Source organism: Bos taurus, unplaced genomic scaffold (genome assembly GCF_002263795.3).
Source record: "Bos taurus isolate L1 Dominette 01449 registration number 42190680 breed Hereford unplaced genomic scaffold, ARS-UCD2.0 ScbfJmS_892_Leftover_ScbfJmS_927, whole genome shotgun sequence".
Lineage (NCBI taxonomy): Eukaryota > Metazoa > Chordata > Mammalia > Artiodactyla > Bovidae > Bos > Bos taurus.
Window position 1 is genome coordinate 380794 of NW_020192291.1, and position 19387 is coordinate 400180.

Below are 19387 nucleotides of genomic sequence, written 5' to 3' on the forward strand. Positions count from 1 at the left end.
AATGGAGACAAAAAAGGAGGCACCAGGGATATATGCCCTCAAAAGGAATGCCAAGTGAAGAGGGTGGCCACCTGGCAGCCAAGGGGAGAGGCCTCAGGGTAAACCAGCCCTCCTCTTGGACTTGCAGCCTCTAGAACTCTGAGAAAATAAAATTCCGTTGTTTCAGCCACGCATTCTGTGGGGTTTTGTTGTGGAAAGCCTAACAAATCAGTACGTTAGCCAAGGTAGAGATTTCTTCCTGGATAGTCTTTTTACTTTCCTGTCATTCCTAAAGGCTATCTCAAGATCTTAATTATGTGATTGCAGCTCCTTGTTTCTAAAGTTGTATGGGCATAGGGGAGGTCTTGATCTTAGCCTCACCAGAACTAGCATAGAGCCTTTCAAAGAGCAGATGCTCAAAAAATAAATGAAGACAGTAAGAGGTCTAACTTGTTAAGGTTTGATACCTCCTGCATTTTTCAAGAAGCATATCAAGGTATAAATTATTTAATTTTACAAAACAGAAGACAGAAAAGATGGAGAACAATCAAGGTTGATCATGTTTTGAAATTTTTTTCATTTTATTTTTTCATTCCATTGTCCCAGCACTATTATCATGGGATTGCATCCCATTTCGGCAAAAGTCCCTATTTTGATGTCAAATTTTCTTATCTGGATGATTTTTTAAAAGTCTTGGTCTTCAGTAGGGGTGGGAGGAGCTGCTGGATGTGGCCGTGGGACATGCCTGGAAGTGACAGTGGTGCCAGGCCTGGCTGGAACTGTGGCTTGAGCTCTCTCCTCCTCATCTCACAAAACTTCTTCATATTGTGATGAGAAGGCACTGGGGACCGTATCATTGACTTGCCAAAAATTCCAAGACTTTCATTTTGCTGGTTTCAGCATGGGCTTGTGGGCCCACAGGAACTCAAAACGTGGAGGATCACCGTTGGCAACCTGGCGGTACTCCAGGTACTTCATCGTCACAAAGTCTTTGGTGATGAGCTTCCTGGGCTCTCCGTAGATGAAGTGTTTTCTCCCAGCATATACTCACATCATATTCAAGAATTTCCAGATGTCTTCCTCAGTGGCACAGTTGCCCTTCACGAAGATCACACCCAGAACTGTCATCAAGAGACTGGTCTTAAGTAAGCCCCTACCATCCCACACTCTCCCATTGTTGGGCAAGTACAGTTTGCTGACAAGGTCATAGGAGTGGATGGTTGAATCAACTTCCTTCAAGTCAACTGCATCGACAGCCTTGCTGTGTTCAGCAGCTCTCTTCAGAATCTCGGCAAATCGGTTATGGTATCTTGGGTGGATAATCTTCAGCATGTTTTCCTTCATAATGGGCTGCTTCATTTTATATTTATGCAGAAGGAACTGTTCCAACAAACTTGTCATGCTATTCAGAGTATCACTGTAGGTGTTCTCAGTAGAACATGAGACATTGGAGGAACGTGAATCTTCCTCATCTTGACTGATATCTTCTTCATCAGATGTTGTGTCAGAAGTAGTTGAAAAAGTGCTGGTAGTAGATGGGGCTTCCGAAGACCCCTGGGAAGTGCTATTTGACCCAGTAGCTGATGAGCTCTGTGAATTATCTTCTAAAAGAGAAGAGGTAGAGGGAAGCTCTTCCATTACTGCAGAGCGCTGAACTCCCCTGTGACTCTGGAGCTCATATCACGCCTGGTGGCATTTCTCACGGATGCAGAGCTTATGGTTCTGACCCCAAGGTATGATGCCTGTGCTGGGGGACAATGATGAGAAGTGTGAGTAGAAGGGCAGGTGATAAGGGCCCACAGGAAGACGAAGCTTGAGTGTGCAGCCGCAGCAGTGAAATACCACTTTGGTTATCAGGAAGGCTTCATTTGTGGTTTTCTTGAGGGCACTGTTCTGAAAACCCCCAGGGTTCCTATTCTCCTAATCAGCTGTCCTTTGGGAAACATATTGAAGGAAATTAGAGTGATCTTTAGGCTTCATCCTGCTACCCCTGCCTCAGGCACGCTGGGGTGACAGAAGGGGCTGGTAGTCTCCTACACAGAAGCATCTGTTATTCCACAGTCAAGACCACCACCCAACTAGTGGCCAGTCATAGGACCCATTCCCTCTGCTGTCCTCTAGTTGGCATCACAAAGCTTCCTGGGATTTCTGAGAAGTGAAGAGGTCCTCAGCTTATCACCCCAGTCAGTAGTTATCACCCAGTACTGAGTTCTCATTGGGAAGTTTTCTGTCCTGGCCTCTGGAGTCCTCAACATAAATTAAGAGTGCTTTTTTCGTTCCCCTAAGGCCTGGTGTCCCCACCCCTTTCTTGGAATAGTATCTGCACCTTCATACTAAGGGTTTCACTTCCTACACACCTGATATAAATAAATGTTGGTGGAACTTCAGCTTGATAGCTCTGCCCTGGTTCTTCAAGGGCTACAAGGAACATGGCTGGAGTCATTATCAGTTCTTTTTATTGGTATATGATCCCTCAGTCATTGCTTTGACCTCTGTTGTGGCCTGAAATTCTACCCTTCCTTCCACTTAGGTCCACCCCATCTACTACTATACTTCCTTATAGTAGGGCAAGCATCTCCGTGAGACCCCAAGGAAAAAGTAAGGTTTTCCTCACCTGTCCATACCCGTCCTTGGTCTTCTGAGGCACAGAGGATGAGATGAATCATATGGTTATGGGGTGTGTGCTTCCCTTTGTCTTTAGGGTATTCCGTTGCTTTCTGGAAAACCTGGAAATAATCCCACTGCTGGCCCTAGGCTTTAACCCTTGGACCATGTCCCAACCCCACTTGTGACTTCATAGAAGGAAATGGGCATGTCATGTCAACAATGAGCAGGTATCCCAGGGATGCCAGGAAGGCCAGGGTTCTGTGCAGTTTCCTCAGAGTTCTGAGGTCAGGGGGTTTCCTAAGTCCAGAGCTTGACTCCTGGCAGAGTGTGGGGCTCCTTTCTCTGTTTACATAAGGGAGCTCTCTCAGACTAAGGTCCTCACTCCCTGTGGTGCCAGAGAGGCAACGTCTGGGAATGCCACATGAGGCTACTCTTACCTGTGCCTTCAGGGACCACATTAGGATTCAGGCTTCTTGGGGCCCTCTGTGTTCAGTGTAGGGGTATGCCCTCACTCAGGTACCTCACCTTGACTCCTGGGGGACTCTGGATTTCCTCTTTCTTTCAACCTAAGGTGACCCATGTAGACCAAAGACCATGTCCTTGCCAGCCCTGAAAAGAAGTGAGGGAATGTGCAGCCTGTCAGCCCTGTCTTGGCCTTCTGAGAGCAGACCCAGGCCAGTCTCTCTGTGACTTCAGTTCCTCATTCATCTGTCTTTATCTTGACTCCTGTCTCTTCTATGAAAGAGTTCTTGGGAAAAGCCACATCTTAAAAAGTCTTAAGTCTGCCTGCAACAAATCTCACAGAGAATGGGCTGAGTCCCAGGAGTGATAGGGAAGCTACAGTCCGGGAGGGGCCCCAGCATAGGTGGTGTGCTATCAGAGAAAACACGCTGATCTCTTCCTTCTCTTCACTGACCAGACACAGCCTCTTGTAGAACCTTCACTCTAACAGATTTACTCTCTGAAAGGAAGGGGCTGAATTAAATGATTTTCTGCATCCCTGATCTACTGCCGTTTACTGACATTTCCTTTGTAGATAAATTGTCACTGATTGCTGTCTCATTCCTTATACATACTTCACTTTTATTTTCATTTTTTGTTACTTATTTCTGGGGCTTTTTATTCCAAAGCCGTGTTTGGGGTATGAAATTCTGCTACTGAACGTGTGAAATAACATTTGGACTAATGTTCAGAAAGAGGAAGTGACCCAAGGTTGGCCTCATCCTGGAGGAGTGGCACAGTATGGGCTCTGGAGGAATTCAGTGCCGGGGTCCAGTCCAGCTTCTATCATTTATGAGCTTTGAATTTGAGCTTCTTTATTCCAGCTTCTTTATCTGCAAATGGTGTTTGAGAGTCTATAGTGTAGGACCAGAGACATGTGTGATGTATGTTAATCACCTGGCACAGTATGAGACAAGCTTTGGTACTTTGAATGAATGGCAGTTATTACAAAGGTGATTTTGACCCCGAATGATAACAAACTTCCATCACATAATTTTATTTCCAGGCTAGAGAATATGCAATTCCAAACAATAGGCAAATCCACATCAGCACTACTGCTCCCAAGCAAGTAAAACTAAGCAGTATTTCCCTATTTGAGCACCTGTTTTAATAGGCGTTTGGGGTTATCTTCTCCACATGGATGCAAGGACAAGTTCATTTGTCTCAAGGACCAGCAACTTCCCTCTCAGGTGCTTTTGCTTGTCCAAACCACCCTTAATTTAATCCCACTGACAGTAAAAATTGAGCCCTCCCTTAAAGTTTGCCAAATTACAGTAAACATAACCTAATTAAACTGCCCGTTTAACAGAGCAAGTTCTGGTGCTCCCATCCCAGAAAAAGAGAGACAGTCCAGTGATGTCTTGGCATCTCACTTCAATGGGAATCACCCTTATTTCTCAGAAATTCTTTAGACAGCTTTTGATGAAAACACGTAGTGTGAGTGTTCACTTGCCCTGGCTCAAGTGCACAGGGCCCCTTCCATTCCCTATGGTTTTCGGATATCCCCAAATAACGGTGAATATATGGTTTAGATATATTCCAGGTTTACAGCCTCACCTCTGAGAACCATCATATGAGTGTCTGGCATCACTCCCACAGCTTCATCTAGCCCATCATGCATCTGGACTGAAAATGACCTCCCACCGAGGAACTAGACTTTCCCCAAGACCCAGTGCCGCCTTAATCATGTAACTTCGACTTGCTTGCTCTCATCTGGAACCTCCTCTTCCACACCTCCCCCATTTAAATTTATTTGTTTATTCCTTAGAGTTAGCTCACCACCTTCCTTATATCGTCCCTGCTGCTAGACTCAAAATTCCATGGGCAGTGGCTTGGGCTTCATTTTCTTATCAACCCAGTACTATAAGAAAGCCTTCTAAACAGAAGATGGTCAATTAATTTGGGAGAAAACGGAAATAACGAGCAAAGTCTCTATTTTATTATGATTTAAGTGTCATACAGTTTGAATAAGCTAAGCAAATCTAAGTCCATGTTATTAGCTTTTACAAGGAAAGAGGACAGATAAGAAGACAAACGAAGAATAAACCAGCGTTTACTCTGAAAGCTCTGTGATCCCAAATATTTATCTCTAGGATTCTTACATATTTCCAAGTAAAATTCTATTCCAATGCTCTGTTACCTCTTTCTGTACCATAAGGAAAATATTGAAGTCTTTTCAACTTGTTTACAAATAATGAACTCTTAGTCAAAAACCTAACAACAGTAAACATGACTCCATGACATTAATAAACCTAGATTCTGAAGCAAGATAAACCTTGTGAAGAGTGGTAATATTTAAAAATACCAAACGCCTCTACCTGCCTACCGAAATCATCTGTTTTTGACTAGATATTATTCATATGGATAAAAGGAAAACATGCGTTATTTTGTTAAAAGTGCACCTAAACTCCCTTACTACTTAAAACTGAGAAAAACATATGGGTTTTGTTCCCCCCACCCCTACTACCCCTGCACTATTTAAGAGGTAGACTGTTCTCTTCCAACACAAAGGGAACAAAGTGCCCTGACCCCTCCCTAGATGTGGGAGGAGCTGTAGGACTTGGCCCTGGTAGAGGCACTGGCTTCAGCCATTGCTGGAGCCCTGGCCGTGCCTCCCAGCGCTGCTCTCTCCACCTGATCTCTCAGAGCCTCATCATAGAGGTCTGGGAAGGAACTCGGGACCGTTTCCTGGATCTTGGCCAGAACTTCCAACACCTTCATCTTAGTGGTCTCAGCATAAGCTCTCGGACCCCACAGGAACTCATAGCCCGGAGGATCACTATTGGGCACCTGGCGGTAGTTGAGGTACCCCTTCTGCACCAGATCTTTGGTGATGAGCTTTCTGGGCTCCCCAAAGATGGAGTGCTTCTTCCCAGCATGGATCCCCAACACATTGAGAAATTCCCAGATCTCCTCCTCAGTGGCACGGTTACCCTTCATAAAGATGATGCCCAGGAGCGCCATGAGGAGACCAGACTTGGGCAGCTCCTCCTCATCACTTGAACCTTCCTCAACCCCGAGACTGAACTTGTTGACGAGGGTGTAGATGTTCCTGCTGCAGTCGACTTCCTTCAGCTCCAGGCCAAACAACAGCTCCACGCGCTCAGAGGCTCTGCTCAAGATCTCAGGGAAGTGCTGCTTGAACTTACTGCCAATGACCTCCAGCATGGCGTCCTGTGTGATGGGCTCCTTCATGATGTACCTCTCCAGCAGGAAATCCATCACCATGCTGGCTTTCTTGATCAGAGTATCTTTGCGAATGCTCCGAGTGACCAGGGCTGCCTGGGCAGCATCTGCACTTTCCTCCTTGGGGCCCTGGGTACCTTCTTCAGATCCTGCACAGGAAGCCTCTGCAACAGTAGAGCTAGGGGCCATGGCTCCCTGAAGCTCCTGGTGATTTCCAGCAGCAACGGAGCTCTGGGAAGAAACCTGAGGGACAAAAGAGGGGGAAGACAGGCACTCCTCTCCTGGGGCTGCAGCAGCACTGGCCTGGGCCTCCTGAGTGTCCCCCTGGACCTGGTAGCGTTTCCCGTGGGCATGATTCTTGTTTTTGTGCTTCCGAGGCATGACGACACAGTTCAGGGACCGCAGGCAGGACTGCAGTTAGGAAGTTAGACAACGAGAGCACCTGGAAAAGGACGAAGAAATGTGAGCACCTTCACCAGGGAGAGTTGTCCCCGGTTTAAACCAAGTCTGCTTCATAGGAGGCCTTGAGTCCACTGCTCTAGGACCCACAAGTCTCCTGTTTGCCTAGTCAGCCTGTCCCCTGAGACCCCTGAGGAGGAAGTGAGAGTGAGCCCTGGGGTGCAGCCAGACAGCCCTGCCTAGGCGTTAGAGGGTGGCCTGTGGGGGCTGGCAGGGGAGGCGTGTCTTTTCAGTTCACATTCAGAGTTAGGATGAAAAATGGGGAATAACCCCTAGCACCCGCCCCGATCCCTCTTCTGCTCTGAAGCTGATGCTGCCACCTTCCCTGTGATTCTGGAGAAGGAAAGGAGGGAGTGCTCAGCCTCCCACCTAAGGGTCCCGAGACCTGCCCTTCTGTAAGCAAGCTCTAACCTCCCCACTCAGAGAGCAGCCTCCCTTCCCTGTGTTTGGCTGGGAGGAAGCACTGACCACAGGGGAGGGTCCTGATTCGCCCGAGTGTCTGGAAGGATGGTCCCTACACTGGCTCCTCCCGAGCCCTGACATCCTCCCTGTACTGACCAGCTACCAACCCCTTGGACCCAGATCCCCTCCGACCTCAGTTTCCCACATCCAAGATCGCAGGGAGGGTGACCCGCAGACCTTAGAGCTGCCCGGATACCACCCAGATGCTCCGAGGCCAAGTCGCGGGGAGTGGGGGTTTCACGTGGCCGCCGTTCTGGGGTGTGGAGACCCTCAGTCCCCCCCCGAGAGTCCCTCCCATAGCTACAGGGCTCGGGGCTTTACGTCTACTGAGCAGAACTGGAGTCCACCAGCACTGGACTGAAGCCTTCCTCTCGGAGACTAACTGGGTGAAGTGGATGGACTTGGGGCTTAAGATGCAGGCCCGAATCTTCCAGCAGAGAGCAGGGGCAGGGTGGCCAGGGGTTGTCCGGCCCCCTCTTTTCAGAGGGAAAGGCTTGGTCGTGCCGGACGTGTGTCCCACACTTGTAACTCACGTCACCTCACACTTGGACACCTGATGAGACCTGGGAGTCGTCCGTCTGGGCACCCTGCACGGCAGTTCTCAAAATGGCAGCAGCTCTCAAAGATGGCGTCGCAACCCCAGCGTGTGTGCGTGGTCGTCACTTCCTGTCATGTGGTTCTGTGTTCCAGGCCGACAGCAGAGGCAGGGCCAGGGTGGGCGGGGTTCTGGGGGAGCTTCCCGGAGGATTGGCATGTGCATTTTTCCTTGAATCGTCGCGGATCCTGAGACCTTCCCTGTACCAAGCAGAGTCTATGGGCCTCCCTCCCAGGCTCTAGCTTCCGTCAGCACCCTGGCAGGAATTGTTTCTGGCCTGGCCCTACAGGCTTCCTGGAACTCCTGAGAATGACAGGGAGGGCACTTTCGGGCCCCGTCTTCTGGGCTGAGTGATGCTCCGTCCACACTCCGTGTCTTCCCTTGACCCCTGTAGGTGGTGGGCTGTGTCCCATCTGCTGACCTGAGGCCAAGGCCTCCCATCGAAGACATCCAGTCCCTCATCATCAAGTCCTGAGACTCCTGCTGAGAAGTGCACGTACATCTCCTCTGGACCCTTCTGCCTGAGGCTTCCAGGAAATGGCTGTTGCAGGTAAGATGAGCTGAGAGGGAAGGATGGGAGACTGCCTTCTGTTGTGTGGAACCCCTCACATCTCACTCAGGATCTTCATATTGACTGCTGGAAGGGCCTGGAAATCCTTCCCTTTCTGGTATGAATCCACCCCTGTCCCCAGCCATGCCCCATACCATCCCAGCAGAGTAAGTGAAAGGGCTCCTTAGCCTGACGGTTCTCACATGGGCTCTTAGTCGACTGCAGGGGCATTGCTCGAAATTTCTGAGGTGAATTTCTGTCCTTTGGTACAATTTTTGGGGTACTAAGTTTTCTCTTTTAGTCCCTGCATGATAGTCTATTAAGGTGATCACTTAAAAGGGCCAGTTGTCATCCACTAACAAAGTTTGTGCTGGTTATTTCATGACGTCTGGGCAATGCTGCCACATCCAATTCAAAATTTTGTTCCCCATGGTCTTGGCATGGGAGCTCTGAGATGCTACCTCAGATTCCTTCAGTGAGGCTATAGCCATTCATGGCCCCAGGGCACAGTGGAAGAATCAAGGGCTGAACTTTAAAGCCTTTTCCTGCTGATCATGTTGTCTTCTTCCCTTGTAACCTGCACACACTTGTCAGTCTCTGAGGACTCCCTCACCTTGACACTCATAGGGTCAAGTTCATTAGAGACTTATTTTGCCTGGGGGATTATTTAGTTTTGTGCTTTTGCTTCCGTTAATAGTTGTCTTTATTCCTTGTATAAGTTTTCCATGGTTTATGCTGGGTACAGGAAACAGCAGCCCATGTTTGATTGTGGTCTCAGCTGGTCTGACTGGAGTAGATCTGCAAAGGAGTTAAGCAACATCGACAGTCTTACAATATGTGCTCCTCATGAATACACATAACATACTATTCTCTTTGAGACTTCTTTGTCCTAAGCCTGTCAGCAAATTCTTCTTGTTGAGTCTATGTGGAACCTATACATTGTTCTGAGGTTTCTTTGTAGGTACGTTTTTTTGGTATGGTTGCTTTTATTTGTGCTGGATTTTCTATTACGTGATCTAAGTAATTGTTGATTCTTCCAGGCCAGACTCTTGGTTTTGCTAAGGTGATCTATTTTATACAAGATAGCTGAAGTTATTTGTATGTTTGAATACTTTTTGTGTGTGTTTCCTAAGATTTTTAATTCGAGGATAAATTCCTACGTTATCTTTTGTTCTTCATTGTTCCTGTCTCTTATTCATTTGGCATTGTTGTATATAACTCTGTACTGGCTATGTGTTCTTGTCCAGATTTTTTCTACATTTTAAATCAGTAGAGCATTTATGAAAATTTTTAATTGGAGGAGAATTGTTTTATAGTGTGTTAGTTTCTGTTGTACAACAGTATGAAGCAGCTCTAAGTATACATATATCCCCTCCATGAGCATCCCTCACGCCACCCCCATCTCAGTCCTCCAGGTTGTCATGGAACAGCAGTCTGAGCTCCCTCTGTTGTAGAGCACCTCCCCACTAGCTCTGTCTTATACACATGGTAGTGCATATATGTCATAGCCACTCTCAGTTTGTCCCTCTCTCTCCATCCCTTGCTGTGTCCACATCCTTTCTCTACATGTGTCTCTATCCCTACCCTGCAAATATATTCATCAGTGCCATTTTGTAGATTCCATATAAATGCATTAATGTGCAATAGTTTTTGTTCTCTTTCTGACTTACTTCACTCCGTGAAACAGACTCTAGGTGCATCCACCTCACTGCCACTGACTTAAATTTGTTACTTTTTATGGGTGAGTAATATTCCATTGTATATATCTACCACAACTTCTGTATCTATTCATCTGTCAGTGGAAGTTGAGGTGGTTGCTTCCATGTCCTAGCTATTGTAAATAGTGCTGCAATAAACAGTGCGGTCCGTGAATCTTTTCACGCATGGCTTTCTCAGTGTGTATGCCCAGTAGTGGGAATGCTGAGTCACAGGGTAGTTTTATTTCTAGTTTTTAAAGGACTCTCCATAATGTTCTCCATAGTGGCTATATCAATTTACATTCCCCCTCAAAGTGCAAGAGGGTTCTCTTTTCTCCATGCCACTTCAGCACTGATCGTTTCTAGATTTTTTTTATGATAGCCTTTCTGGCAAGTGTGAGGTGATGCATCATTGTAGCTTTGGTTTGCATTTCTTTCATAATGAGTGGCCAACATCTTGTCTTGTGAGCCTCTGTATTTTTTAAAAGAACAGATTTAGGATGACAGAAAATTTAGCAGATAGTGTACAGAGTTCCTATAGAGCCAGTCTCTTCCTCCACTTAGCATCTTCTGTTATTAACATCTTGGATTGGTTCAACTGATACAAGTTCATTTGTTAAAACTGAGCAACTAATATCAATATGGTATTATTACATATTGTCCATTGCTTACAATATATTTTACTTTTGTTCTTTTGCAGTTCTGTGTTGTTGCTTTTGTTCAGTTGCTCAGTCATCTCTGACTGTGACGCCATGCTCCTTAGCACGCCAGGCTCCCTATCCTTTCACCATCTCCTGGAGTTGGCTCAGACTCATGTCCATCCAATCAGTGATGCCATCCAACCATTTCATCCTCTGCTGCCTCCTTTTCTTTTTCCCTTCAATCTTTCCCAACATCAGGGTCTTTACCAATGAATCGGCTCTTCCCATCAGGTGGCCAAAAGTTTCGAACTTCAGCATCAGATATTCCCATGAATATTCAGCATTAATTCCCTTCAGGAATGACTGGTTTGGTCCCCTTTATGTCCAGGGGACTCTCAAGAGTCTTCTCTGGCACCACAGTTCAACGGCATCAATTTTTCAGCTCTCAGCCTTGTTTATGGTCCAACGCTCATATCCACACATGACCCCTGGGAAAATCATAGCTTTGACTAGACACACCTCTTTTACTAATGTGATGTCTCTGTTTTCTATTATGTGATCTATGTTTGTCATAGCTTCTCTTGCAAGGAATAAGTATCTTTTAATTTCATGGCATCTTTTAATTTGGGGCTTCCCTCGTAGCTCAGTTGATAAAGAATCTGCCTGCAGTGCAGGAGATCTGGGGTCAATTCTTGGCTCAGGTAGATCCCCTAGAGATGGAAATGGCAACCCACTTCAGTATTCATGACTACAGAATCTCATGGACAGAGGAGCCTGGGAGGCTACAGCCCATGGGGTCACAAGAGTCGGACACGACTTAGTCACTAAACCACCACCACCACCGTCATGGCTGCATCCACCATCCACAGTGATTTTGGAGAAGAAAATTAAATCTTCCATTGTTTTTAGTTTTTCCTCATCTGTTTGCCATGAAGTGTTGGGACCAGATGCCATGATCTTAGTTTCTTGAATATTGAGTTTTAAGCCAGCTTTTTCATTCCCTTCTTTCACTCTCATCAAGAGTCTCTTTAGTTCCACTTCACTTTCTGCCATAATGGTGGTATCATATGCGTATCTGAAGGTATTGATATTTCTCCCGGCAATTTTATTCCAGCTTGTGTTCATCCATCCAGGAATTTTCATGATGTACTGTGCATATAACTTAAATAATCAGGGTGACAATATGCAGTCTTAATGTACTCGTGTCCCTATTTTGAACCTGTCTGTTGTTCCTTGTCCACTTCTAACTGTTGCTTCTTGACTGGTAAACCGGTTTTTCAGAAGGCAGGTGAGGTGGTCTGGTATTCCCATCTCTTTAATAATTTTGCATTTGCCTGTGATACACACAGGCAAAGCTTTTGCATAGTCAAACAAGTAGAAGTTTTTCTGGAGTTCTCTTGCTTTGCCTATGACCCAATGGAGATTACAAATTTGATATCTGAGTCCTCTGGCTTTTCTGAATCCAGCTTGTACATATTGAAGTTCTCTTTTCAGATACTGTTGAAGTGTAGCTCGAAGGATTTTGAGCATTCCCTTGCTTGCATGTGAAATGAGCGCAATTATATGATAGTTTAAACATTCGTTGGCATTGCACTTCTTTGGGATTGGAATGAAAGCTTACCTTTTCCAGTCCTGTGTCCTCTGCTGAGTGGTCCAAATTTGCTGGCATATTGCGTGCAGTACTTTAACAATGTCATCATTTAGGGTTTGAAATAGCTCAGCTGAAATTCCATCACCTCCACTAGCTTTGTTCTTAGGAATGCTTCCTAAGGCCCACTTGAGTTCACAGTGCTGGATGTCTGGCTCTAAGTGAGTGATCACAACATCGCTGTTATCTGGGTCATAAAGACCTTTGTTGAACAGTTATTCTGTATATCCTTGCCACCTCTTCTTAAAATCTTTTGCTTCTGTTGTGTCCCTATAGTTTCTGTCCTTTATTGTGCCCATCTTTGCATGAAATGTTCCCTTGGTATCTCTAATTTTCTTAAAGAGAACTCTAGTCTTTCCCATTCTATTTTTTCCCTCTATTTCTTTGCATTGCTCACTTGAAAATGCTTTCTTATTACTCCTTGCTGTTCTTTGGAAATCTGCATTCAGATTGGTATATCTTTCCTTTGCCTTTTGCTTCCCTTCGTTCTCAGGTATTTGAAAGGCCTCCTCAGACGACCATTTAGCCTTTTTCATTTCTTTTTCTTGTGGATGATTTTGGTTACCACCTATACCTTGTTCTGAACCTTCATCTTTAGTTTTTCAGGCAGTCTTCCTACCAGATCATATCCCTTGAAACTATTCCTCACCTCCACTGTATAATCATAAGGAACTTGATTTAGGTCATATCAGAATGGCCTAGTGATTTTCTCTACTTTCTTCAACTTAAGTCTGTATTTTGCAGTAAGGAGCTTATGATCTGAGCCAGAGTGAGCTCCGGGTCATGTTTATGCAGACTATGTAGAGCTTCTCCATCTTCAGCTGCAAGTTATTCCTTTACTTCCTACTTTTCCATTCCAGTCCCCTATTATGAAAAGGACATTTGTGGGGGATGGTAGTTCTAGGCTGTGATGTACATCTTATTAGCACCACTGGACTCTACCCTCTTTGGCATCAGTGGTTGGAGCATAGACTTGGATTACTGTGATGCTGAATGCTTTGCCTTGGAAATGAACCAAGATCATTCTGTCCTTGTGCACACTGCACCCAGTACCTGCAGTTCGCACTCTTTTTTGACTATGAGACTGCTCCATTTCTTCTAATGGATTTTTGCCCACAGATACAATGGTAATCTCAATTAAATTCACCCATTCCTGTCCATGTTAGTTGTCTGATTTCTTAAATGTTGACGGTCACTCTTGCCATCTCCTGCTTGACCAATTTCCATGGATTCATGGACCTAACATTCAAGGTTCCTATGTGTTACTGTTCTTTACAGCATCGGACTTTACATTTAACCACCAGACCCATCCAGAACAAAGCGTTGGTTTGACTTTCGCCCAGTCTCTTCATTCTTTCTGGAGCTATTTCTGGGCTCTTCCCCAATAGCATATTAGACACCTAGTGACCTGGGGGGCTCAGGTATCTCCCCCTGGTATGATCTCTTGGTATCATATCTTTTTGCCTTTTCATGATGTTCATGGGGTTCTCAAGGCAGGGATACTGAAGTGGTTTGCTATTCTTCTCTCCAGTGGACCGCATTTTGTTAGAATTCTCCACCATGACCTGTCCACCTTGGCTGGCCCTGCAAAGCCTGGCCCGTAGCTTTTGAGTTGCACAAAGATGTGATCCATGCGATCATTTAGGTTAGCTAAATGTGATTGTGGTTTTCGTTCTAGAGAATAGGGTATTGAAGTTCTTCTGTCTGCCCTCTGAAGAATGAGTTGAAGAGGCTTGTGGAAGCTTGCTGATGGGAGGGACTGGCTATGAGGAAACCTGGCTCTTGCTCTATTGGGCGGGGTAATGCTCAGTAAATAAATAAATAAAAATTAGAAAAGCCTAAAGAAATATGTAATTATATCAATATGAGTAAAATCCTTAATGACATTCGTAGCCATTAGTTTGTTATTGAATACCTCATTAAGGATTTTGAACACAGAGAGAAATATGTGAGATGTAGCTAATATGGAGGAGGATGAAACTTCCCTCTGCCCTTCTAGGTTTTTGTGGGTGGTCGAAGAATTAAACTGATGTGAGACAGATTAATAGGATAAAATAAAAGTATAATAACACATAGCCGTGAGAGAGACCCAGGAAAACTGAATAACTCATCAACATGGCCAAAGCCCAGAGCCAAAGAGAAAAGAAAATTTTAATGGTAGTTCTTTGGGACTTGAAAGGATAGGAAGACAGTTCACATGGAGATGGGAAAGGGAATGTTGGTAAACGAATGTTTTCTGTGCCAGGCAGAGACCCCGGGCCACAGAGTGGACTCTCATCTCTAGGCCCTGCCAAGATTTCGCCACCACACCTTGCCCATAATCTTTGCAGGTATCTCTGGTCATAGTTCTCTTCAGGGAACAGGACCTTTGTCTAAGTTCTTTCAGGCAGTTAGGCCAAAGATCAAGTACCTTTCTGAGTCTTTTGGCCTTGATTATTTTCAATGAGAACAATCTGTGTATCAAAAGAGACAGTTTGAGATGGCATGTTTTGCTCTCCCATACTAACTAGGAAAGTAAAAGCAATTAAAGTAAAGAAGAGAAATTTAAAAAGTTATTAATCCTAGTTTCCTTTGTATGACATTTACATTTTGAAAGATACATGTTAACATAAAAAAACACTGTGTGAAATAACAGCCTATGAAGGAAAAATCTGATTTACTTTGCATTGCTCTTTGGAACATCAAGGAATGTTTAAATAAAAGTACATATACAGTCACAGTTTAGAGTCAATGGCAGCAAATATTTCTTGCAGTATTTTGCTTTACAATGTTGCGTTAGCTTCAGTTCCATGCTAAAAATAATCAGACATACATACACATATATCCTCTCACCTTGGATTTCCCTCGCATTGGGGACATCCCAGGGAATTGAGGAGAGTTCCCTGGGGTATACAGTATATTCCCAACAGTTGTCTATTTTATACATAGTATCAATAGTGTGTATGTGTCAATCCCAATATTCTAATTCCTCCCACCTTAACCCTTTGGCCCTTGGTACCATACATTAGTTCTCTATATCACTGACTTCATTTCTACTTTGCAAATAGGGTCACCTATGCCATTCTTCTCGATCCCACATATATACGTTAATTTTTAGTCTTTGTTTTTCTCTTTCCTACTTCCTTCTCTGTATAACACTCTCTAGGTCCATCCACCTGTCTAACAATGACAAAATTTTGTTCATTTTTTTGACTGAGTAATATTCCACTGGGTTACCTTGGTGGGTCAATGGTAAATAATCTGCCTGCCAATGCAGGAACCATGATTTCAATCTCTGGGTCAGGAAGATTCCCTGAAGAAGGAAATGGAAACACACCCCAGTATTTTTACCTGGGAAATCCCAAAGACAGAGGATTCTGGTGAGCTACAATCCTTGGGGTCTCAGAAGAATCACATACAACTTAGCGACAAAATAACAAGAACAATATGCCATCGGATATACCTTCCACAGCTACTTTATACTTGCATCTGTCGATGTACATCTACGTTTCTTCCATTTGCTGGTTGTTGTAAACAGTCCTGCAGTGAACATTAGAGTGCTTGTCTGTTTTTGAATTATGGGTCTGTGGTCTCTATGGCAGAGTTAATGCCGACCTGTAAGAAGGCTTACGCCAAGGAGGACCTCTAGGACTGCTTCTGCCAGTGCCCCCATCCATGTGGTGAGCCCCACCTGACCCATGCCTCCACAGGAGACTGTCAAACACTTGGAGGTAGGTCTGATTCAGTCTCCTGTGGAGTAAATGCTCCTTTTCTCTGGGTCTTGGTGCATGCGAGACTTTGTTTGTGCCCTCCAAGAGTGGTGTGTCTGTTTCCCCTACTTGTCTGGGAGTCCTATAATCAAATCCCACTGCCCTTCAAGGTCAGATGACCAGGGAATTCCAAGTCCCTTTGTCAGAACCGCAGGCTGGGTTCCTTGATGTGAGGTGCAGAACTTTCACAATCGTGGGAGAACTTCTTTGGTATTTTTGTTCTCCAGTTACCTACTCAGGGGTATGGGATTTGAATTCATTGTGATTGTACCCCTCCTATTATCTTGTTGCGACTTCCACTTTTTCTTTGAACATGGGGTATCATTTTCTGTGTGTTCCAGCATCCTCCTGTTGATAGTTGTTCAACAGCCAGTTGCAATTATGGTGCAGGAGGAGACAAACAGACATCCTCCTACACCACCGTCTTGAAACAGAAGCCTCTGAAATACAGTTTGGAGTAGTGAGATGACAGGAGAACTGAAGGACACTAGGTCTGCCTCAGGCTGGGAGGAGTGGAACAGTGTGGCCTCTCGACAGATGCAGACCAAATGTCTATTTCCAGCTCTGTCACAAGTCTTGTGAACTTGAGAATATTACCAAATTCATAATCTGCAAAGTGAGTCTTCTAAACCCTATTTTGTAGAACTATTGTAATATATGTGATATTTATAAAGCTCTTGCAAAAATGGATTTCAAAGAATGACATTTATTCCTCTGATAATATGACCACAGACCATAGTTTGTGATTTTTTTTTACTTGCATGAGATATCAGAAATATGTGGCACTTTTGGAATGAACCCAGTTCTGCTTAGTAAAACTAAATAAAATTTCCCCATTTGTAAATATGCCATTTGAATGTAGAGGAATCTCCCCTGCCTGGATGCTACTCAGAACTTCTAGAATTTGTGTCAAGGACAAAGATCTTCCCTTCCAGTTGCCTTTTCATCCATACCACCACCCCCCATTTTCATTAATTTCACCAGCACCAAAAGTGTAGCCTTCATTTGAAGTTCCCCAAATTATGCTTAAAATAGGTAGTAGAACATTTCTGTAACATAGTGGCCTCTGACCCCAGTGTGGAGAGTGCTGTTACAGTGGGTATTAGATATCTCAGTTCAAGGAAATACCATCCTTTTTTCTGGCAAACACCCTGGAGGCAGTGGGGTTAAATCCCCAGTTTGTGCACTGTGTTTCCCTATACTGGGGCAGGAGCACAGAACCCATTTTATTCCTGTCCCAGGTGGAGAGTCTCTCTGTTTTACCCACAGTCTCAAAGTAAGAATCAAGGGTAATCTTCCATTCCGTTCTTCAGCTTCTCAACTTAATCCCCCCATTTCAGGGTCACCCCTCGCCCTCAATTCACTCAGCCTCATTTAGCCCAGCAATCCACCTAACTTCAAATTACATCCTCAAGGGAACTGCAGTGTTCCGAAGTGCCCACATCCGTCACCTCTAAGCATTTACTTTTGACTTCTGTAATCTGAAACCTCCTCTCGTTCTCATCCCTGGTTTCAACTTGTCACAAGTTTAGGTCTCAAAGGGTATCTCCCCATCTGCTTGACGTGGTGGCAACTTATAGACACTTAACTTCTATGGACAGTGGCTCAGGCTTCTTTTATTACCATCCCCAGTTCTTCCATGGAGCATTCCATGGAGTAGATACTCAATTAGTGGTTGGAAATACGAGTGACAATGATAAAGTTGTCTACTTTATCACTATTTAATTTCTCCCACAATCTTGAATAAATTCAGTAAATACTTTTACTAAAAAGGAGTATTAAAAGAATTTAACAAAACCAAAAACTTGCCAAAATTGACTTTTTCTTTTCTTTTTTACTTAACCTAAGTTATTTTTCCAGAGTCTCTTCAAATTTGCATGAAAATCCCTCTTCCATTGCTGTGTTTTCTTGTTCTAGATCACACAGCAATCAAAAGTTTCTAAACTTGCATTATAAAATATAAAAAATTTAACTGGAACCTGAAAAACACTAATAAATATGTGATCCATATTTTCACCAGCGGAATGCTGATTTTCTGTTTTTGTCCTCGCAATGAGAAAGAATTTATTGGAGAAACAGTGCAGTTTTAAGTACCGGTTTTATGAAGCAGAGCAAAATTACACTTCTAAGAAGGAGGAGAGCAGGCTGTCTGGAAACCAGAAGCGGTCCTGCCATGTGGTAGGGTCATGTGTTCCTGTGTCATTTGACTGACAAGTTGATGGACAGTTTAAGGTTATATAACTTTTCTCCTAGTGTGCAGGCAGTTACCCATAAGTACCCACATAAAATCCATGGAGTGCGAGGGAAGACAGAAACCACAGTGCTATTTTTTATAAATATGGCATCATGAACCCTGGGTTACAGTAGTCACCGTTTAGGTCTTGGTGCACCTGTGACACCCCATGCTGGCTCTTTGTCTTGGTTTGTCTTGACACGGCTGGAAGCCTAGTGGTGGTCATTGGCCAGAACAGGGAGCCTTTCTGGGTGTGCTCTGATCACCAGTGTTCAGGTGGGGAAGAGGAAGACAAAGCATCCCTGGCTGCTAACCTGGCTCAAGTATTATACTCCCAATTAGATTCTGAACAGGGAACAGCCATCGTTCCCATGGGAAATGGTTGGGAGTTTGTCATGTGATAGCTGTCTCCCAGCTGAGTGCTGAATCTGTATATAGTTGTCCTTTCTGCCTGAGAGGGTGTCTGAGCAAGGATGATATAAATGTCCTTCTGGGTTAATTCAAAAGTCATAGATGTCTAAACTTGTCTAGATATTTTTTGGGGTCATCTGAGAATTGTCCCTAATCTTGTTTTATCCAACTGAGATCCTGCATGGAGAGGGGAACTCAGATTCTTATGGAAGTCTGGTGGGCCCTATGACTTCCTGAGGTGGATAGAGTTTAAGGAGTTCTGGAGTCCCAGGTTAGAGGGCAAAGCATTGGTGATGGGGGCCGGGAGTAGTGGTGTTCAATGCTGAGTACAAATGAAGAAGAGGTCTGTGGTCCAAGAGACTCCTTCTTTTGTCCAGAAAGAGTTCCTGTGAACAGGGCTCAGTGGCTGGCTGATGGTTAGTATCATCTGGAGAAGGGAAAGGCTTTTGTAGGCAAATTTAGCATTGCCAAGCCAGCAGAGTCTACCTGGCAAGTCTTTCGAAGTTCAGAGTTTTTCCTAAAGGCAAGGAAGACTTGGACATAAGGGACCTCGCTGGAATCCTAAGGGCAAGTCTTCAGCGATGGACAGTCAGTTACCCATCTGAAAAGGAAATGACGAATGCTCATAAGGGGCTTCGGGTGTCACTGAATTCCCTTATGGACTTTTCA

General features: G+C 44.6%; 1 protein-coding gene, 1 long non-coding RNA gene and 1 pseudogene across 3 annotated transcripts in view; 1 reads left to right on the forward strand and 2 right to left on the reverse strand.

Annotated features, from left to right (window-relative positions):
• Positions 1-19387, forward strand: part of LOC132344802 (uncharacterized) — a 282704-nt gene that overhangs the window by 124656 nt on the left and 138661 nt on the right. The window lies entirely within an intron of this gene.
• Positions 587-1626, reverse strand: LOC112445804 (melanoma-associated antigen B5-like; annotated as a pseudogene).
• On the reverse strand, positions 5014-7875 carry LOC618364 (melanoma-associated antigen B4). 2 transcript variants are annotated; one of them, XM_024989306.2, is made up of 2 exons: positions 7733-7875; positions 5014-6715 (listed from the first exon to the last, which is right to left on the reverse strand). In XM_024989306.2, exon 2 carries the CDS (start codon positions 6652-6654, stop codon positions 5623-5625), a length of 1032 nt encoding a protein of 343 aa, XP_024845074.1. In that variant the 5' UTR covers positions 6655-6715; positions 7733-7875; the 3' UTR covers positions 5014-5622. The 2 variants fall into 2 exon arrangements, with proteins under 2 accessions (XP_024845074.1, XP_059740510.1); XM_059884527.1 differs by having other exon boundaries at positions 7728-7875.